Raw genomic sequence first — 22,668 nt, forward strand, 5'->3', positions numbered from 1 at the left:
TTACTTTAGCAAAAACTTAGCAACTTGAATCTTCGTGCTGACTTATGCTACTACTGTAGAAAAATAAAATTCTCCTCTTAACTTCCTGGTTTTGGTTCTGGCTTGTTTGTTGTCTTAACAGCTGTGCTTTTCTCGAAATATGTGGGGTTTAATTTATCACAAATTTCTATTACCTCAGATAAATATTGTCATCTTCATACTCGCTGCCAAAGCATCTTGTGGACCTAGGCACAGGTCTTTTGAAAAGACTGGTATCATGTGAGTCTTGCACCCATATTTTTATCTACTTTATTAACAGTGATTGATATCCAGGCAATACTTAGAGCCTTTGCAATACTTTCAGAAATGAAAATACAAAGAAGCCATTTTTCTATTTGACTGTTGGGTGTATGATTGTTTCTGAAAATGAGATTGTTTCTTCTAGATGGTAGATACAGACTGTCCATGATTCAGCACAGATTTATCTCAAATTGATGATTATGATCAGTAAGAATGACTGGCTGAACGTAAAAACTTAAGAAATAGGAGTAGATTATTTGGCCCTTCAAGCATCCTCTCTAGTGGCCTCACTTCCATGTTCTGCTTGTCTCCCATTACCTTTAACTCCCATGTGAATCAAACATTTGCATCAGAATTGAATATATTCAGGGGTCCAGCTTCCATTGCTTGCTGGGGGAGACAACACTAAACATGACCCTTGAGAAAAGAAATTTCTCCTCATCTCTACCTTAAATGAGCCACCCTTGATTTTTAAGCCATGTCCCCCCAACTCCACCAAGGAAAACATCCTCTCTGCTGTCAAACTCTGTAATGTCTCAATAAAATTATCTTTCATTCTTCTAAACTCCAATGAGTTTGGTTCAACCTACTCAGTGTTTCCTCATAAGACAACTCCTCACATCAGGAATGAACAAAGTGAGCTTTCTCCGAATTGTTTCCAATATATGTATTTCCCCCACCCCCCACTTAACTAAGGTGACCAAAACTGTACACGATACTTTAGCTGTAGTTCCATTAATGCCCTTTACAGTTTCCATACAATTCCCCTATCTTTATACTCCATCTCCTTTGCCATAATTGCCGATATTCCATTTGCTTTCCTAATGACTGTATGCAAACCTTTCATGATTCATGTACAAGGACATCGAGATCTCTTTGGAACAGTGAGTTCTACAATCTCTTTCCATTTAAATAATACTCTGTTTTTATGTTCTTCTTGCCTAAGTGGACAACCTCACATTTTCCCACATTATACTCCATCTGCCAAATTATTTCCCACTCACTTAACCAATCTATAACCCTTGTAGAGTTTCCTTCCTATCTTTGTATTATCTGCAGATTTGGCGACAGTGCATAAATAGTTGAGGCCACAACACTCATCCCCAGGACACACTATTAGTTACAGCTTGCAAAATATTGCAGTTTAAGAAATACAGCTATACAGATAGATGCAGTAGGAGTAAGTAAAGAGGTAGTGGTGAACTAAGGCAGGAATTGGATCAGAATGTGACCTCCATGACTTGGGGCCAAAACATGATATTGACACTGATTTTTATCATGAGATAACAACTAATTTATGCTGGGAAAATTAACATATTCTGCCCCCCAGTGTCTGTATCCAGGTTTTGTGTATCGTCGTGTGTTTTCTAAAAGAACTTAGTTGGGACAGATTAAATAATTAAGAGAAAAAACTTGCAGGATTAATTTTTCAAAAGGACAATAGAAATATTTGTGAAGTTACTACTCGAGATAGCATGGCTATGATAAGAAAATGGGTGACACAAGACTGTTAAGAATAATTCCATATTGAGAGAGATTGCAATGTTGTAGGAATAAAAGTTACAGAACAATCGGTGACAGGAACAAGATAGTCTGATGCAAACCTTGTTCTGTTTTGTTGAACACTGAATGTGGTACATATGCTTTGTTTTAGATCTGGCCTAAGGACAGCCTTCCTTATGCTGCTTCTCATCAGTGCTACTTGGTTGCTGGGGTTGATGGCAGTGAATAATGACACTATGACTTTCCATTATCTATTTGCCATTTTCAGTTGCTTCCAGGTAAGATTAAAGCTGCCACTGTGCCACGATGTTACAGCATTACTTTATAAGAATATAGACCCCACATATGTTATTTTCTTTCATACAATCTGTAACCAGTTGGATTACTTGCAAAGCAAGGAGAAAGTGAGGTCTGCAGATGCTGGAGATCAGAGCTGAAAATGTGATGCTGGAAAAGCGCAGCAGGTCAGGCAGCATCCGAGGAACAGGAGATTCGATGTCTCGGGCATAAGCCCTTCTTCAGGAATGAGGAAAGTGTGTCCAGCAGGCTAAGATAAAAGGTAGGGAGGAGGGACTTGGGGGAGGGGTGATGGAGATGGTGGAAGGAGGTCAAGGTGAGGGTGATAGGCCGGAGTGGGGTGGGGGCGGAGAGGTCAGGAAGAAGATTGCAGGTTAGGAAGGCAGTGCTGAGTTCGAGGGATTTGACTGAGACAAGGTGGGGGGAGGGGAAATGAGGAAACTGGAGAAATCTGAGTTCATCCCTTGTAGTTGGAGGGTTCCTAGGCGGAAGATGAGGCGCTCTTCCTTCAACCATCGTGTTGTTATGGTCTGGCGGTGGAGGAGTCCAAGAACCTGTATGTCCTTGGTGGAGTGGGAGGGAGAGTTAAAGAGTTGAGCCACAGGGTGGTTGGGTTGGTTGGTCCGGGTGGCCCAGAGGTGTTCTCTGAAACGTTCCGCAAGTAGGCGGCCTGCCTCCCCAATATAGAGGAGGCCACATCGGGTGCAGCGGATGCAATAGATGATGTGTGTGGAGGTGCAGGTGAATTTGCAGTGGATATGGAAGGATCCCTTGGGGCCTTGGAGAGAGGTAAGGGAGGAGGTGTTGGTGCAAGTTTTGCATTCCTTGCAGTTGCAGGGGAAGGTGCTGGGAGTGGAGGTTGGGTTGGTGGGAGGTGTGGACCTGACGAGGGAGTCACAGAGGGAGTGGTCTTTTCGGAACGCTGATAAGGGAGGGGAGGGGAATATATCCCTGGTGGTGGGGTCCATTTGGAGGTGGCGGAAATGACGGCGGATGATACGCTGTATATGGAGATTGGTGGGGTGGTAGGTGAGAACCAGTGGGGTTCTGTCCTGGTGGCAGTTGGAGGGGCGTGGCTCAAGGGCGGAGGAGCGGGAAGTGGAGGAGATGCAGTGGAGGGCATCGTTGATCACGTCTGGGGGGAATATGCGGTCCTTGAAGAAGGAGGCCATCTGGGCTGTACGGTATTGGAACTGCTCCTCCTGGGAGCAGATGCGGCAGAGACAAAGGAATTGGGAATACGGGATGGCGTTTTTACAGGGGGCAGGGTGGGAGGAGGTGTCGTCTAGGTAGCTGTGGGAGTCAGTCGGTTTATAGTAGATGTCCATGTTGATTCGGTCGCCCGAGATAGAAATGGAAAGGTCGAGGAAGGGGAGGGAGGTGTCTGAAACAGTCCAGGTGAATTTGAGGTCAGAGTGGAAGGTGTTGGTAAAGTGGATGAACTGTTCAACCTCCTCATGGGAGCACGAGGCAGCGCCGATACAGTCATCGATGTAGCAGAGGAAAAGATGGGGGGTGGTGCCAGTGTTGTTGTGGAAGATGGACTGTTCCACCTATCCTACGAAGAGGCAGGCTTAGCTGGGGCCCATGCGGGTGCCCATGGCAACTCCTTTTGTTTGGAGGAAGTGGGAGGATTGGAAAGAGAAGTTGTTCAGGGTGAGGACCAGTTCAGTCAGTCGAAGGAGGGTATCAGTGGAAGGGTACTGGTTGGTACGGCGGGAAAGGAAGAAGCGAAGGGCTTTGAGTCCTTCGTGATGGGGGATAGAGGTGTACAGGGACTGGATGTCCATGGTGAAGATAAGGCGTTGGGGACCAGGGAAGCGAAAATCATGGAGGAGGTGGAGGGCTTGGGTGGTATCCAGAACGTAGGTGGGGAGTTCTTGGACTAAGGGGGACAGGACCGTGTCGAGGTATGCGGAGATGAGTTTGGTGGGGCAGGAGCAGGCTGTGACAATGAGTCAGCCGGGGCAGTCAGGTTTGTGGATTTTGGGCAGGAGGTAGAAACAGGTGGTGCGGGGTTGTGGGACGATGAGGTTGGAGGCGGTGGATGGGAGATCCCCTGAGGTGATGAGGTTATGGATGGTCTGGGAGTTGATGTTGGGAGGTGGGGTCATGGTCAAGGGGGCAGTAGGAGGAGGTGTCCGCGACCTGGCGTTTAGCCTCAGCGGTGTAAAGGTCGGTGCGCCAAACTACTACCGCGCCTCCTAGACAAGGGAGGCGCGGTAGTAGTTTGGCGCACGGACCTTTACACCGCTGAGGCTAAATGCCAACTACATCTACTATAAACAGATACCGAGACTACACCTCCTCCCACCCTGCCCCCATCCCGTATTCCCAATTCCTTTGTCTCTGCCGCATCTGCTCCCAGGAGGAGCAGTTCCAATACCGTACAGCCCAGATGGCCTCCTTCTTCAAGCACCGCAGATTCCCCCCAGACATGATCGACGATGCCCTCCACCTCCCGCTCCTCCGCCCTTGAGCCCCGCCCCTCCAACCGCCACCAGGACAGAACACCACTGGTTCTCACCTACCACCCCAATAACTCCATAAACAGCGTATCATCCGCCATCATTTCCACCACCTCCAAACGGACCCCACCACCAGGGATATATTTCCCTCCCCTCCCCTATCAGCGTTCCGAAAAGAACACTCCCTCTGTGACTCCCTCGTCAAGTCCACACCCCCACCAACCCAACCTCCACTCCCAGCACCTTCCCCTGCAACCGCAAGAAATGCAATACTTGCGCCCACTCCTCCTCCCTTACTTCTCTCCAAGGCCCCAAGGGATCCTTCCACATCCGCCACAAATTCACCTGCACCTCCACACACATCATCTATTGCATCCGCTGCACCCGATGTGGCCTCCTCTATATTGGGGAGACAGGCCGCCTGCTTGCGGAATGTTTCAGAGAACACCTCTGGGACACCTGGACCAACTAACCCATTCACCCTGTGGCTCAACTCTTTAACTCCCCCTCCCACTCCACCAAGGACATACAGGTCCTTGGATTCCTCCACCGCCAGACCATAACAACACGATGGTTGGAGGAAGAGCGCCTCATCTTTTGCCTAGGAACCCTCCAACTACAAGGGATGAACTCAGATTTCTCCAGTTTCCTCATTTCCCCTCCCCCCACCTTGTCTCAGTCAAATCCCTCGAACTCAGCACTGCCTTCCTAACCTGCAATCTTCTTCCTGACCTCTCCGCCCCCACCCCACTCCGGCCTATCACCCTCACCTTGACCTCCTTCCACCTATCGCTTCTCCATCGCCTCTCCCCCAAGTCCCTCCTCCCTACCTTTTATCTTAGCCTGCTGGACACACTTTCCTCATTCCTGAAGGAGGGCTTATGCCCGAAACGTCGAATCTCCTGTCGAATCTGCCTGACCTGCAGCGCCTTACTTGCAAAGCAAACCTAGTCTTCTATAAAAATGTTCATGGCTTGAATCATGTGCTTGAATGCTAATTGAATGTCATTCTTCCATTTTCCGTGCCACTATGCTTCTATAGTCAGTAATTAGTTTTTTTTTGCTAAAGGTATTGTCAACACTTGTAGGCTGCAAATTTATACAAGTATTTGCTGTTAAACTGAGGAACTCCCTGTAGTCAAAATGAATAGCTTACCACACCTCCCTTGGAAATACAAGAATCTGGCTGGTTTTGCTCATCTAAAGCAACCTCTTGACTGGTATTACAATATCCTGGAGCTCCTGGGTTGGAGTGAATTTAAACCTCCATAACATTCCTCTTTATTCATCCCTTTCTGACACGTTATTAGGCATCACACAAAAGACCATTTACATCGGAATGCATTGTTCGATGAGAAGCATTTTAAGCAATATTTCACTAAAAACCAAACTTAGATCTAATGTTTCAGCAAGGCATTGGAAGTAAAAATGGCATGAAAGTAATTACTGGATAAATTGATTATGTACAGAGCCTGGTTTATTATCTTATTATGATTAAACATGTTAACATATTTCAACCCTTTTGTTCAAGTGTACTGCAAACATTATTTAATCTAGGTTTAAATTTGAGGATTGATAAGGAACTAGGGAGAATTATCATTTTATACCTGGAGTACAGTTGTTTGTACTGATTATTTGGGCGATTTGATAGATATTTGATATCAGATTAACCTCAGTATACTGAGATACTTAAACATTGCATAGGCCCATGAACAACAACAGACTTGTTTTAATGTAATTTTGCATGTGCTTTGTTTTTTATTTATACAAAGGCAAACTAATGACATTCTGAAGTCTGAAAAATACTAAAGTTAATTTAACATAAGTATTAGTTTTTCAGCAGTTTAATTCGTAATGTGCCAGGATCCATTTGGGAAAGAGCATTGATACTTATGGCAAAAGTTAAAGATTTAAGCAAATTATTCAAAGCTCTCCAACTTACCTGTCTGATGGCCAGGGGTTAACAGGAAAAACTGACCAGATTTCTGTACTTTACAAGAAACAGCTATTATTGCAAATAAATCAGTCTAACCACAGGAAAACAAAGTAGGAATTATCAATTTATAACTCTTCTAATTGAAGCCCTAACTCCTTCCTCGACCTCTGCACATACCTGCAGACAGGCACACAAACATATGGATGTTATGGGTGGAGGAAGGGTATTGACCAAACCCAGTTAAATAGCACCAGTCCACAGCTTTCGATGAGATGTCAGTCTTCTTTCAAGTCTTTCTCACGTCCAATCTTCATATCCAAGTCTTTTGAGTTATTTGTGGAAGATACGGAGTGGTAGGGTGGTTGAATCAATCATTGTTTGGTTTCTCAATCACTGATTAGAGGCAACAGCATAAAGCAAATGGTGGGAGAGATTATCTATCTTTCAGTTCTTGGTTGCTTCACCTCAGAGAGATATAAAGAGAGATACTGTCTCCAGTTGTCCGGAGTTCCACTGCTTCTGCATTGTATGTGCACAATTAGTCCACTTGCCCAAGAGTCAGTCAGACAGGAGTTGCCATGCTGATGACTCCTGGCTTTCACAACTGGTCCTGATGGAAAAGCCAAACAACAGTCTGTCTTTGGGCACAATATGCTGTGAACATACATCCACTATGTTATTGAGTCTCAAACATCATCTTCTGCTGCTTGAGCAATGCCACAGTGTAAAAATAACTCGCAATGAATTCCAGTAACTTGTTTTAAAAATGCAGCAACTTTTTCCACAGTTCTTGTTTTAAAGCAGTCTTTTGTTTTCCATTTTGGCCCACAATCCAAAATAAAGAAAAAAAATGTAGCCTTTGCAAATTGCTTCCATAGTTTAATATTTTATGCACTTTTAAAACTAGAAATTTCCACTATCCAATTTAGAAACAGATGAAAATAATATCAATTTCTCTTATAATCACAAGATAGCAATGTGACAGCACTAATATGTAGATGTATTACTTTATCACCATCAGGACTGAGGAGGAATCTTTTTAACCAATGGCTAAGAACTGTATCACAATATAAACAAGTGGCCAGATTTACTTGTAAGAAATCTTCCTGAGATAACTCATTGTAAATTATTAGCTTTGTGATTTCAGGGTCTCTTCATTTTCTTCTGCCACTGTATTTTCAATGAGGAAGTTCGGAAAGGTCTGAAGAACATATTTACTGGAAAGAAGCAACATGCAGATGACACAGTATTGACCAGAACCACAGTTTTATCAGTAAGTTGTTGGAATATTGATTCACACTTTCCTCGCATGAAGCACTAAAGCTGTGTAATCCATGAACCAGCAAACTTATCTCACCATAGATAGTGGAGGTAATAATAAGGAGTTCAATTGAATCTCCCTTAAGATGTGTCTGGGTGATAGTAATATGCTGTGAACCGATCATATCATGAACATTATTTCTGTGTGGAGCCAGCAGTAACCATGCTGCTCATTGGCAGCACAAACAAGATGAGAGAGAGAGAAAGTTCTAAAGTTTCCTCGTGGCAGTAAAGGAGTAGGTGTGAAAGCAGAAAGGAGGAGATATGTTCTATATCCACAGAGAACCAGATAAAATATATCCTTTTGGAAAATTTTAGACTCATACAGCTTTTATTAATTTCTATCCACTGGGGTCAGCGACATTTGTTATTCCTGTTATTCTTTGGTTTAGGTGTCACTGTATCTTGATTTTGCCTGAATGTTGGATCCAGTATTTCTCCTTTAGTAATTACTACTCAGCCGGATGTCATGTGAATTTTAAGAACATGAGATGACACATTTAAACATTCCTCATTGGAGAAGACTTAAGTGTGTTGAAAACGCCATTGACTCCATGAGGTCCAATCTTTTTGTTGATCATGTGCAAATTGGTCCATTGTTACATCAGAGTAACAAGTCCACTCCCCAAATCCCTCCTCCCTACCTTTTATCTTAGCCTGCCTGGCACCCTCTCCTCATTCCTAATGAAGGGCTCCGGCCCGAAACGTCGAATTTCCTGTTCCTTGGATGCTGCCTGACCTGCTGTGCTTTAACCAGCAACACATTTTCACCATTGTTACATCAACCTCTCTTATCTTGTGTTCTCAGAGAGCTGAATAACAACAGGTAAAAGTTGTAACAACACTATACTGTGTGAAATTTTCTCCTGAGGCCTTTGCCCAACCCAACAAATCACCCAAATATCATTCATTAATTACCACCCACATTACTGAACCCTGACCAACTGCATTCCACAGATGACATTTCCATTGGCCAAGCAACACAGGCCCTACTGTGCTCCATAAAATATTCAATGGTTTGTGTATGTGCTGGCCTTTGCAAATTTCATTCTCAAATAGATATTCATCAGGCTTCTTTCTGGTGCAATTAATTACCATAGTATTAACTGATCTTGTTTCAAATTGTCACTAGGCTTGAATATGATAGATTTCTGCCAATCTGTCACCTCTCTATGCAGATTTCCTGACTTTATACTTGTGTCCTTTTGTTCTGTGCTAATTAGTCAGAGTTAAAGAAAAAGATATGAATTATATCCCACCCAGCCTTTTACTGCATTAAATCAGTTTCAATCCTTCGTGTAAAGAATGCTCCTTTTGGAGTACATTTCAAAAGTGCAGTACGTCCATGTCTCATTAACAATAATGTGCCCAAAGGTGTACGCAATGTTCTAAGTTATATCTTACTGGTGAGTTTTGCAATATCTTGAACTGAGCCGAGTATTGTTAATACCCAGCTAATTTTATGAGTGCTGCATTTTTGCAGGAATTGTCGACTAAATGTTTTTGCCTGGGAAATTTTATTTTTGTTCTCATGCTAGATAGTTCAAGTATTGCATTCTGCAAAGTGAGTTAATCCCTTCATCAAAACATTTTCTAATGATTTGTTAAGCATCAGAACAACATGTCTGTCAATTTTAAAACATGATCAATTCTCTCGATGCCAACCAAAATGATAGAACAGAATTGCATCTCCATATGATCAAGTTCAATTTGCAGTTACAACCCTAATACTGAAAAACTTTATAGCAGCAAAGTTAGGCAATTGAGGAACAATCTATTGTTTCTAAAACGAGAATGAGAACCTAACATGTCGAAAGAAAAGCATATGGGGAGTCTTTATTTGTTAGAGAGGTTACCAAACTGTGAAAGGAGATAGAAAGAAAAATTCTAAAATCTAGTGGTGTTATATATCGATAGGGAAGGACCTCCCCAGGGATGGTGATAGTGGTTGCCTTGGATGTTGTGTATAGGATGTAATTCCGTAGCTATGACTGTATCAGGCTGCTGCTTGGCTAGGCTGTGAGATAGCTTTCCCAATTGTGGCACTAGCCCCCAGACGTTAGTGAAGAGGACTTTGAATCATAGAATCCATACAGTGTGGAAACAGGCCCTTCGGCCCAATAAGTCCACGTCGACCCTCTGAAGAGTAACCACCCAGACCCATTCCCCTCCATTTAACCCCTGACTAATGCACCTAACCTGCACATCTTTGGATTGTGGGAGGAAGCTGGAGCACCCAGAGAAAACCCACGCAGACACTGGGAGGATGTGCAAACACCACACAGACAGTCGCCCGAGAGTGGATTCAAATGCGGGTCTCTGGTGCTGTGAGGCAGCAGTGCTAACCATTGAGCCACCGTGCTGCCCTTTGCAGAGTTGACAGGGTTGGGTCTGCCATTATTGTTTCTGCAGCCTTAGCTGATGCCAGATTTCATTCCTTTGTTGAGAATTTTTAGCATTTGATACGAGTGGCTTGCTTGGCTCTCTCAGAGAGCTGTTCAGAGTCAGCCACATTGTTTTGGGCCTGGAGCCACATGCAGGCTAGAAGAGATGATGATGGCAGTTTTTCTTCTGTAAAGCACATCAGTGAACCAGATAGATTTTTACAACTGACAATGTTACATGGTCTTTGTTAAACTTTAATTTGAGATTAATTTAATTTCGTCATCTGCTGTGGGATTTGAATGATTGGAACAAAGTTATGTACATTCCACTGCTTAAAAGGTGGCAAAAAAAATCACATTTTAATGTCTTTTCACTGCCCTAAGTGGTCACTCTAAGTAATGTTGGTTTTGGATTTTCTATGCTTATATGTCAAGATTTGTGGCATTGGCACACTTAATTAGGGCCCTAGATCTGCAACTTGTTTTCAGTAATGCAGCTCCTACCCGTTTCTAGTATAGACCACCTAAATCAGAGCCTGGTTGAAAATGCCAACAGGCTGGCATCAATGGCAGGCACTCAGTGCTACTTTTAATTTTATTTGGTCTTGCACCATGCCAACCCTGCTTTTAAAAAATGACATGATTAAGGCACCAATAGCAGGGCCAGTGAATTATTTTTTGAATATAACGAATAGGATAAAACTAAGGGGAGACTATGACAAATGGTGGTATGCAATTCATGCTATTGCAGTTGAAGAAAACAGTTATTAGTACAGCAACATTTCAGTTCATCACAGGAAGTATTAGATGTCAATGATGTAATTAGATCATCCTGCCTTCACCCATACGCTTGGTGTCTGAAACTACTGGCTAATTTTTCATACCGCCTTACCAATGCTGTCTTCCAGCGGTCTCTCAACTGTAACAATACATATGTGGATGAAGGGCGAATGTATCGCACTGCTATTGGAGAATCCACGGCCTCCATGGACAGCACTGTCAGGTCAGCCAAGAGCCACAATAGCTGCCTTGCTTCTAAACTCAGGTAATCAGGTGGTGGGTGCATGATTCTGCTCACTCCAAGCATACTTGTAATATGACCAATTGCATGTAATACTGCCATCAAACTCTTAATTTGCTTAGTTTATTCTGCTTGCTGTCAAATAATGTTTCTTTTACAATAACAAATGATCATGTTTCTATTTGCCCAGTTTATTAATGCTTTTCTAATCAACTAAACCCTTGAAATCAGACATTCAAAGTCATGAAAATGTGATGACTTGGCACCAATCATTAGTTGATGAGGTGTGTTTAATTTCTGGTTAAGTACTACCTGAGGCTGCATAAATTCACTTGGAATTCTGACACATAATTATTGAATAGCAACATTGTGAGCACAAGAATGATTCCTCAAAAATTCACATGACTACACGGGACTCCAATGTACAATGAAACCCTCCTGTAAAGAGACTGGAAGGGGCTGCACCGTTACATAGCAGAGCTGTAGGAGACCGTGCTAGTCACCTTTATTTCTGAAGCGTAGAACATGAAATCGGCCACTGAGGGGAAATGAAGAGTTCCTGCAGCTCATTGATAGAAAACTACACTGTTCATGTCGATTTAGTGATTGTAATTCTTTTCCTTCTCAAGTTTTGTACCATTCCCCCCCCTCCCCCAGTCATTAGATTTACACTGGTTTCCTCCTGTTGTGCAATTATCTCCTTTGTCCAGATTGATTTTATTGTTGTCACATGTGCAGAGATATATTGAAATGTATTGTTTTGCAAGCTATACAGGCAGATTGTGCTCTACAAAGTGGATCAGGGTAGCAGGTCACTGTGCACATTACACTGTTACAGCCACAGAGAAGATGCAGAGAGAGGGAGGTCAGAATTAACATTTGAGAGGTCTATTCAAAAATCTAATCACAGTGGAGAAAAAGTTATTTCTGAATCTATTTATACGTGTTATCAAACTTTTGTATCATCTACCTGATGAAAGAGGGTGGAACAGAGTATAACCATGGTGGAAGGGTTCTTGGAATATGTTAGTTGCTATCCCAAAGCAGTGGGAAGTGTAGATGAGATCAATGGATGGAAGGTTGGTTTGCGTGTTAGACTGGGCTGTGTTCACAACTCTCTGTAATTTGGTGTGGTTTAGGGAAGAACAGTTGCCATACCAAGCTGTGAAGCATCCAGATAGGATGTTTTCTATGGTGCATGTAAAAAAATTGGTAAGAGTCCTTGTGAACATGCCAAATTTCCTTAGCCTCCTGAGCAAGTACAGAAGTTGTGGTGCTTACTTGATTGTTGCAACTTGTTATGAGTTATTATAACTGTCCCAAGATAGCTTTTCATTGTCGCCAGAGTGGCCCATTTATCCACTACTTAATGAATACTGGATTTATATTGGTTTCCCATCTGGATAGCCAGTTCCTCTTTAAGCAATGGGATAGAGTCCTCTTGCTGGCTTCTGTTGATCAAGGTTGATGATCCTAGGTCCTATACTCTCTGGTCCTTGTGTTTCTTGGTCTCAACTGCTTTTTGAAAGTGAAAATACCCCTTTATTCTCCAGAATTGACCCTTCTCTCGAACATAACTTTCCTATAAAAGGAAAATATTTTCTTCTTGCTTCAGTTTATTCTTTCATTTATTCTGATAGGGAGACATTTGGCCTGCGAGCTACATTATCGTGCTTCTGGTTTTGCTCATTTTGATCAAATTGTTTTAGTACTGAAGGCATTCTCCATCATTTCTCAGGGAAGAAGCTCAGAGAGTGAGCTTATTATCAAGTCAAGCTGAGGGTGGCCAAACAGAACCGGATTCTTCAATATTCCACAAAAAAACAAAGAAACCTAATGGTAAGGCTTTTCAGATTCATCTCTCTATATGGCTCGTTTATACAGGAATTATTTACAAGCTTCAATATTGATTAGTGGTATTCTTACTGATTTAGAATAAATACAAATGATTTGAAGTACATCAGTAAATGCTACTTTTGCTCCCCGGTGAAATCTGTGATGATTTGTTCAAAAGTTGTAAGTAATTCTACAGGTTGGTTATCAGACCTTGATCTGCAAGCATCAACCCATATGTTTTGGGACCACTGCGTATCCTTATTTACAATTATATTGTAATTACTAATGGTGTTCGTATTCGTGCTGTGACCTTCTGGATGGTGATTAACAATGGCCTGTTTAACTGTTGAAGATTATCAATTAGTTGTTGCGATGCGGTTTCCTCTGGATGGATAAAGGATATTTTTTCGACTTGCCTATAATTCCCAGAGCCAGACTCTGACTCCGATAGCGAGCTGTCACTGGAAGATGATCACAGTAGCTCCTATGCTTCTAGCCATTCATCAGAAAGTGAAGAAGAGGAGTTTCAAAGGGACTCCAAATGGAAACAAGGAGCACCTAAAAATAATGAAAAAAATCCTATACACAGTACACCAAAGGGTAAGCAACAGTAAGAAAGATGTCGTACCTATTTGTGTCATATGTTTAGTTTCACTGACTGAGAAGTCTACCTTTGAGTGCAGGTCACATAAAAGTTTCTCAGTCTGACATTTTCTTTATTCATGCCCCAATGAGTGAATCTAACTCGTTTCCAGATGGACTGGATTGGATACAATGTTGAGGGCAAAACTTCTCTTCAGGGAGAGAGGAAATCTAACATTGCTGTCCCGTTAATTGATCATAAGAAACTGATGATCTTTCAGAAATCCATGGTCCGGAGGAATGCTATTCTAATGTTTGGATTTAAAACGTAATTCAGATTCTAGGCTTGCACTTTTGACAAATTTAATCTCTTACACAATAAGTATTTATAAAGGGAAGTTTAACACCAAAACATGCCCATGGTCTTCATAGATGCACAGCCAGATGTGGATGGAGGCTGAAAAGCTATATGATAAGAAGTGGGTAATAGGGCAGTAGGATTTTGTTCCCTTAATATGCAGTGCTTCATTCTTTGGAGGGCCTTCAGATTTCTGTGTAGCAGACATTTCTGTGGGAGTCCTCAGTCTTCATTTTGCTTGCACATTAAGCATGGTGTTGACATGTCTGATATTGCTGTGATTGTTGCTTATTTCTAATTAAGCTTCAACATCCCTTCCTCCCACACCAATCCCATAAATAGGTGAGGCCTTGCCCAATCATGTGAAGCGTTACTGGCCTGCAGAATGTACAACAGCCAGTGACAGTGAGGACCACGGGACGCTGGAGAAACTGAAGGTGGAAACAAAAGTAAACGTTGAGCTTCACAGAGAAAATAAATCAAATCACTGTAGTGATATTGCTAGAGGCGGTGAGGATGAGGAAAAGCAAAGCACATCTATACCTCACCCAAGTTCCAATCCACAGCCAGAGCAAAGAAAAGGCAAGTATTCTTCCCAAAATTAAAATCTTTGCATTTATTGTTCTGCCAAGTTTCTAAGTGAGTTTCTGTCTTCATTTTGTATGGAATGAATTGACTTTAAATGTAAAACAAAAACAGATAGACAACTATTTGCAAAGGTTTTATTTTATTTTGAAAATAATCCTCTGCAAAATATATATTTATAACAGTATTAAATTCAATTCTCAAAAATTAACTGGAAGGCAAAAGAGACAGAGGACACAGGTTTTGTGTTTGAGCAGAGGGCACATATTCAGAATCTTTGGAAATATAGCTGCTCCAATTAATTTGCAAACAGAGCATTAGACAAGTTCAATACCTACCCTGCTAAATATTGTTTGATAGGTAACTGTCCTTTCTAGAGCAGATTGAATTGATTGGAATTCTTCTATTTCTACTAATTGTAAGGGTCCTACTTGAAAATAATATTGTTAACTATTTGAAATTATTGCAGTGCTAAACACAGACTGAGGGTGACTGCAGCTGATGCAACAGTCTTCCACTCTCAGAGACCAGTGTTTGCTTGGAGCTAGTGTACACAGTAATTTAGGTGGTGCACCAGCCAATGGTCTTCTGTGACCTGTTGCTATAAGGCAGCATCTGCCCTCTTCAGGGGCCTCCCGCATCAGTGGAGCAAGGGAATAAATGTGAGATGCAAGGAATCATGACAATTTAGGATTTTGTAGTAAGCTGTTCCTCTCTCCTCCCAGATGAGCATGTTGGTGATGTGCTCACTAACATCCAAAGTGCTAGAGAAGCGTTAGAACTCATGATTGATAAAGTTCACCATACTACTTTCCTATATGCTAGTTTTATATAAGTGCCACCCTGTTTTAAAAATCTGCTCTTCAATCCAGCAGTGATGTTCATTACAGCTAACCTAATACTTTCGCAGTATCAATTGTTCACTCTGAAGAGAGTTTATCAAGGGAAAGCCGTATTTATTTCACTTGAGTCTGATGATGCTCCAATTGTGTGTAGAGGTTTGTTATGAGATAAATTAGTACATTCAAAGTTTGGGAGAAGATTTGTAGCTCGGGTGCTCGTTGTTGTGGTTCTGTTCGCCGAGCTGGGAGTTTTTGTTGCAAACGTTTCGTCCCCTTTCTAGGTGACATCCTCAGTGCTTGGGAGCCTCCTGTGAAGCGCTTCTGTCATGTTTCCTTCGGCATTTATAGTGGCTTGTCTCTGCCGCTTCCGGTTGTCAGTTGCTGTCCGCTGCAGTGGCCAGTATATTGGGTCCAGGTCGATGTGTTTGTTGATAGAATCAGTGGATGAGTGCCATGCCTCTAGGAATTCCCTAGCTGTTCTCTGCTTGGCTTGCGCTATAATAGTAGTGTTGTCCCAGTCAAGTTCATGTTGTTTGTCGTCTGTGTGTGTGGCTAATAAGGATAGCTGGTTGTGTTGTTTCGTGGCTAGTTGGTGTTCGTGGATGCAGGTTGTTAGCTGTTTTCCTGTTTGTCCTATGTACTGTTTAATGCAGTCCTTGCATGGGATTTTGTACACTACGTTGGTTTTGCTACACAAAACACTACATAGGACAAACAGGAAGACAGCTAACAACCCGCATCCACGAACACCAACTAGCTACGAAACGACACGACCAGCTATCCTTAGTAGCCACACACACAGACGACAAACAACATGAATTTGACTGGGGCAACACTACTATTATAGCGCAAGCCAAACAGAGAACAGCTAGGGAATTCCTAGAGGCATGGCACTCATCCACTGATTCTATCAACAAATACATTGACCTGGACCCAATATACCGGCCACTGCAGCGGACAGCAACTAACAACCGGAAGCGGCAGAGACAAGCCACTATAAATGCCGAAGGAAACATCACAGAAGCGCATCACAGGAGGCTCCTAAGCACTGAGGATGTCACCTAGAAAGGGGACGAAACGTTTGCAACAAAAACTCCCAGCTCGGCGAACAGAACCACAACAAATTAGTATATATTTATATGGTTATATCTCACTGGGTGAATTGAGAAGCAGATCCAAGGAACAAGGAGGGACCCTAACCAGGAAAAGTAACAGATAAATCTCCTGGGGCACATTTTGGCCTGTTCAAGCTTTATTTACAAAACAATATTGGATCAAAGGTTTTACTGGCGGTTTGCTGAGAAGTCTTTCTTGCTTCCCTCAAAGAGAACAAATCAACATTTCTCCAGTCTTTAAATTGTTGCATGCATTGTTCTTTTGTTCTGATGTTGAAGTTTATGTCATCTAAACTTTTCTGAACTGGCCCAGTTACCCTCATATCAGGCTTTTACCATGGCACCACTTAAATCCTAAGAAAATTTGGTTACTGTGATACTCAATTTGGCCAACTGGATGGAGTGACGTTTGGTCTGATTCATTCACATTTCTCAACAACTGGTCATCTTCAGAGCATTGATTTGGCACCTACAAGATGAATGTCTAAATTTTGCGCAATTCCCAGTTTCATTATGAGTGTTGGGATTGCACAAAGGAAATGAGCTGTACTTCATTCCTGGTGATACTGCCAAAAGCAGTGTTTCTGAATATTGATGTTTTAAAACCCATTATTCAAATTAATTTGACGATATTGATCAAACTTTATTTTAAGAAACATTAGGCAAATTGTCACATAATTTTGCAATTCTTTTCTCTCACAGGTATTCTTAAAAATAAAGTCATGTATCCACCACCTTTGAAAGAGAAGAATCGGATAAATCAAATACACAATGAACTTTCTAACTGTAAAGCAACAGCTTTATCTTCACGAACTTCCTCAGTAGGGTCCAGTGATGGGACCCGCACAGGCACAAGCATATTGATAAAGCAGCCGAGCAGGCAACAATCACAAGACCAGTTAAATGGAGTGACGCCAATACCCATGAATATTAGAACAGGCACAAGCACAGTCCATGGAGACACCTCTGATTCAGAGTGAGTATTTATCCTGAGGTAAAGGAAACAAAATACCCTGTGGTTGGGATATCATCCTTAACAACATGCTCTACCACCTTAAGAAGGTCCCTCTTGGTAAAATATTAATTAAACAAAAGGTACCAAAATCATCAGATTTATCAAACCCGTTTTTTTTTCACCTAGAACATGGTTACGTGATTTCTTTTGCCAATCAGCACCTAACATCTAGTCCCAATAATCTTCTGTTTTTGTAAGTAAATGTGAAGTCACCATAGTCCTACCGCACCACAGGGCTATTCTCTCATGAGATCAAGATGGCTCATGATGGTTTAACCTGAGGGTCATCAAGCCTCAGGCGAAGTGAAAGGGTGAGAGTGAGGATCCTTCATGGCAACCTCAGCCATGTGGTAACACTGCATCGCAAGTCAGCTGCCAACCTACTGAGCTAAACCAGAATATGGGAGAGATTGAGATGAATTATTCAGTCGGATACTGCAATGAATTGATACATGTGCAGCAGGCAGATTGCTGAGGTTGAGTATGTCTTTCCTCTCAGTTCCCTCAACAGCTGCCACAGACCGCAATTAGCAGCTCTGTAATTTTGGACCTGACCACCTTGGTCAGCAGTGACAGTAGCAAACTGCTCATGGTGATGGACAATGAACTTGCTCACCCAGAATGCATTCTGTGCTCTTGCCAACCTGGGTGCTTCCTCCAATTGGCCTTTGACAAGGAGCACTATCTTACCCACCACCCACATGAAGTAGTTTATTTCATAGAGTCATACAACACGGAAACAGACCCTTTGGTCTGCAGTTCTCGCTGGCCATAATCCCAAACTAAACTAGTTCCACCTGCCTGTGCTTGGCTTATATCCCTCTACCTCCTTTGGAAGTTCATTCCACACATAAACCACTCTCTCTGGGGAACAGAAAATGCCCATCATGTCTTTATAACATTTTAAAATCTTTCTACTCTCACTTTAAAAATATGACTCCTAAAAATATTTTATTTATGTTGAGAATTGTACATCCTCTTCCGAACATTTTGCTTTGTCTCCCAGTCTTTCAAAGTAACAAATGCACTCATTCATGCCTGCATCAATGGCAGGGTGAGAAATATGGTCAGTTTGGTGGGAATCCATCCAGTCTTTTTAGCCTCTTTATAACTCATGTTTAAGGGATTCCTCTGCCTTTTATGTGTCTCCATTTGAATCACACTCTTCATGGTCAAGAAAGTGCAGAGGTTTCTACCATAAATGGGCTCCACTTAACCATTCACTCCTGTAATGAAAATTTTAGAAATGATACCATTTGAGAAATCTGAACCTTACAAGATTCTCCATTACTGTCTCCCATGTTTTTGAATATTGGCATTTTCCTTCAGAACAAAAATAGAGACCACAGCAGGTGGAAAGAAGAGAGAAAATGCAAGTCAGAACCAGAAAAATTGAACTGTTTACTTCTAACTCCAGTCAAAGCTTAAAGAAGCACTTAGTTACTCTGAGTTGCAGTTCATAAAGGAACTACCTCTTAACAATGCCTCTCCTCAAACTTTTAGCATTCACTTTCCTCCTCATTGCCAAATTATCCCATATTCTCTTGTCTCTCTGCTTCAGTTTTTGTCCTTATCTATCCTTATAAATATTGCTAAAGTAGTAAATGTTATATTAGGCAAAAAAAGATTTTTCTATTTGATAACTTAATGTGTACTTGAGTGCTCACACTCTGGTTTAGTTTATCACATATATGGTAAAAATTGTTCTGACACTTTAGCACATGCTCATACGATATCACCTTGTTTTTGAGACTGCTTAAACATAACATTTTTAGTATAAATTGAGCAATGTATTACCGAAGGAATATGTTGAGAATGTGCTAATATTGTACACAGAAATTTGAAGGTATATTTTTTCCGGTGGATTGAAGTTAGAACATTAATTATTCTAATAAAATAGAAAAATACTGCTTCATTGTAAATAAGCTTATGCACCAAAGATTGTATTTGACTATACATTGGATGTGATCTTCGTGCAAAATGTTGACATCCATACAATAGCACTCTGTTAATATTCCAAAAATGTTTACCATAGTAATTAATCTTACTGTCTATGGGTTTTCGATAATGCTGGTGTCCTAGCAACTCTACTGAAAAACCCCATTAAACCAAGCACCCGAAGGGATTTTATTTGTGTTATAATTTCTAAAGTACCATGAGGTAACTGCCAAAATTGTAAATGCCTTGAAGAGATGTATGACTAGACACGCCATAAAACCTCACAGACACCACATTCCTTAAACTGAATGGTCTGAATACAGACTCAGAAAACAGCCTCTAGCTTTACTCAAGTAGTAGCTGGTCTATTTAGATTAGTGGCTCAGCTTTTGTGTGCTCGCTCCTAGATACTGTATGTTATACCGTGAGGTGTAGAATCTCCTGGAGCAACAACCTGTCCCCTAGATTGCTCATTTTCAAAATAAAAAAGGCCTGCCTTTGATTTTTCCTGTAACGGTATTGAATCCTTCCTCGTACACAATGTTTTCTCCATGTGATTTTTTTTTTCAATTTTTTCCAACTTTGTATTCTACTCCTGAAGTTGGTGAGTCACACTGAGGTGTAGATAAATAAATGCTCACAACTGCATAATATCTCCGCCATCTAGCTAGTTGTTGCATGTATGAGTCTTGTCAGAGAATCTTGGCAGATCCTTCAACTTGGTGCAAAGTATCTTTCTTCTTTGTCTGTTTGAAGCATTGATCCCCACTGCAGTGTGGTGCGTGAGCGAATCCCATCAACTCCACCCTCTTACAAATCTTGCCCAAATATTTATTGTTCAGGGTTAGTCCAACCAGTGCACATAGGCTGATTATTTTGTTTTTGAACGCATCAGAGTCATGCCAGTTCTGTCTTTGCCTGATGTTCATGTTCACTTTGTAGCGAGAGTCAAGTCGCCAAGAAAGGAAACCCTGGCTAATTTTCCTCTGCCACAGAAATTAACTGTAGCAACCTAAAATCTTGGAAATAGTCAATTTGACAATGAATTTGCACATCCTCCTGTCTGCTAGTTGCACATTTCCTTACAACCTAAACTGAATAAATTATTTCTAATAAACTGTATTGTAAATGTAATAATACTTTAACTTTTTTTACTGTCTTTTCATATTAAATATATATTGTATGATATAACTAATTTTAAAGTGTAGTAACTATTGTAGTAAATAGAAGCAGTTTTCTTTAGTTTGGTGTTTGTTTATTGAAAAACCTCTATCGTTAATAAGCACCAGAAAGCTGCTTTTTTCTGGTGAATTGAAGTTGGAATATTAATTATTCTAATGATATTTAATAATACTGGGCCTTCATTGTAAATGTTACCTATGCTGCTCAACTCTATGGTGTCTTCATCCTTCCATGGATCCCTCCACAGCTTCACCCCTCTCTATCTCTGAAACCTCCTCTAGTTCCCAACCCTCAAAAGATATCTGCACTCAAACTCATTCTAACCTCTTAAGCATTCCCAGTTTTATTTGCTGTAACAAAGATGGAAGTCCCATATTTAGTTGCCGAGGCACCAACTCTGGAATGTCCTCCTTTCACCTTCCCACTTAACACCGAAAATAATCTTGTGCTCATCTGTTCTGAATGTTGTGTGTCTTGTCTCTTTCATTCGAATAAAGTGGGCTCAAAACTGAATATATAATGCAAGTTGCATGCTATAGTAATTGTTAACCTCAGAATTTTTGCAACTAAACCCTCTCATTAATAATGATCTTAGAATATAATTTAACATAATTACATAGAAATGCTGATGGTGATGCATGAAATGAGAATTTTAATTTTATCATAAATTAGTAGGCTTAATTTGATGCAAAAGCAATTGCAAGGTTTAGTTTTAGTCAAAGAAAGACCTGTAACTTGTGACTAAAATCTGAGAGTTTTGAATTCTGATTTTAAAATATTAAATCTGGAGTTTACCAAATTACGCTGGAAAGTAACATAACAATATTATTTGTCTTTATGAACTATAAACTTTATAAACTAACCACTGTTTCTCACATTTTAAAATAAGACTGCAAAGCATTTGTTTTAAACTTTCTCCCATGTCTCAGCATTGTGGTTTGAAACTGCATGCTAATTCCAATATAACCTTTCTCTTTAAGCTCATCTGTAACTACTGCATAACTATGATTCTGCATGTCTCCCTTCCTTTTCTCATGTCCAGAGGAAGTAATGAAACTTCAATCTGACCCATCAGGAGATCAGAAGAATGACTGAACCCACGAGGATTCTCGCCATTGGTGATCCCTGTTCCGATGTACCTCAGACCTCATCACTGGTGTGTTGGTGTTGTCTACAAACCAGTGGCTGCAAATGGGAATTACGACCCAGGAAATGCAGATGGCCGTATGATTATGGAGCTGGAAGAACAGATAAATGCGGCTTTCAAGGACAAATATTCAACATGTGCCAAACTGTAGAACAGATAGGTAACCACTGCACAGTACACTTGGGTTTGGACAATTTTGATATATGGAGGAAATGGACAAATCCCAAGGTAAACCTTGAAGTGCTTCCACTGCCTCACATTCAATCCTCTGGGTAGAAGTGCAGCCGGCCTGACCAAAAACCACTATCCTTCTGCAATGTGTCATTGACAAATGGTTGGTCTCTGTATTGGCAGTGCCAGTAAATCGGTTCGAACAAAATAAGTCTCACACATCAGTTGAACTGTTAGTCGCATAAAATTCAGGCTGTAAGTGTCCTTCCATCTCATCATTTGCCTTTATGGTGGGAGGGTATAGTCTTAAAATGAATGCCTTTTGTACAACAAAATTCTAAGATGTATAGCTGCTTTTATATATTTTGTAAGTCAAAATTTCTGAAGAACTCATTTGTACATGATTAATTTGTTTGATTTTGTTAATTTGATTACAAGAGGTTTGCAGAATAGGTAAATCTTCTGACTTTTATAAAGACTAGAAGGTTGCACAATTTTACTTGAATTTGGTGTGTTTATATTGTAAAGTCAACATTTTTCTATTACGAGAAAGTTGTAACAATTTATAAGAGAGATAGAACTTGAATATGTAACTTTTAAGACAAACTTATTGCAAAATTTAGGAATCCAACAGGGCCCATTTTTAGCTTAACTATGCACTTGAGCTTTTGCATTGAGACTTTCTGAAA

At 41.1% G+C, this 22,668-nt stretch overlaps 1 protein-coding gene across 4 annotated transcripts in view; it reads left to right on the plus strand.

Moving 5' to 3' along the window:
- celsr1a (cadherin EGF LAG seven-pass G-type receptor 1a) overlaps nucleotides 1-22,421 on the plus strand; it is a 306,175-nt gene extending 283,754 nt beyond the window's left edge. For 2 of the 4 annotated variants that reach the window (XM_060842867.1, XM_060842870.1), the window contains 9 exons: nucleotides 179-258; nucleotides 1,934-2,060; nucleotides 7,631-7,756; nucleotides 11,096-11,232; nucleotides 12,947-13,047; nucleotides 13,474-13,644; nucleotides 14,327-14,566; nucleotides 17,229-17,502; nucleotides 21,704-22,421. In XM_060842867.1, coding sequence (XP_060698850.1) covers nucleotides 179-258; nucleotides 1,934-2,060; nucleotides 7,631-7,756; nucleotides 11,096-11,232; nucleotides 12,947-13,047; nucleotides 13,474-13,644; nucleotides 14,327-14,566; nucleotides 17,229-17,502; nucleotides 21,704-21,728 — 1,281 coding nt within the window. In that variant the 3' untranslated portion in view covers nucleotides 21,729-22,421. The remainder of the gene's footprint in view (nucleotides 1-178; nucleotides 259-1,933; nucleotides 2,061-7,630; nucleotides 7,757-11,095; nucleotides 11,233-12,946; nucleotides 13,048-13,473; nucleotides 13,645-14,326; nucleotides 14,567-17,228; nucleotides 17,503-21,703) is intronic. The other 2 variants (XM_060842868.1, XM_060842869.1) reach the window with 2 other exon arrangements.
- Nucleotides 22,422-22,668: the final 247 nt, after the last annotated feature.

The sequence above is a fragment of the Hemiscyllium ocellatum genome, chromosome 23 (assembly GCF_020745735.1).
Source record: "Hemiscyllium ocellatum isolate sHemOce1 chromosome 23, sHemOce1.pat.X.cur, whole genome shotgun sequence".
NCBI lineage: Eukaryota > Metazoa > Chordata > Chondrichthyes > Orectolobiformes > Hemiscylliidae > Hemiscyllium > Hemiscyllium ocellatum.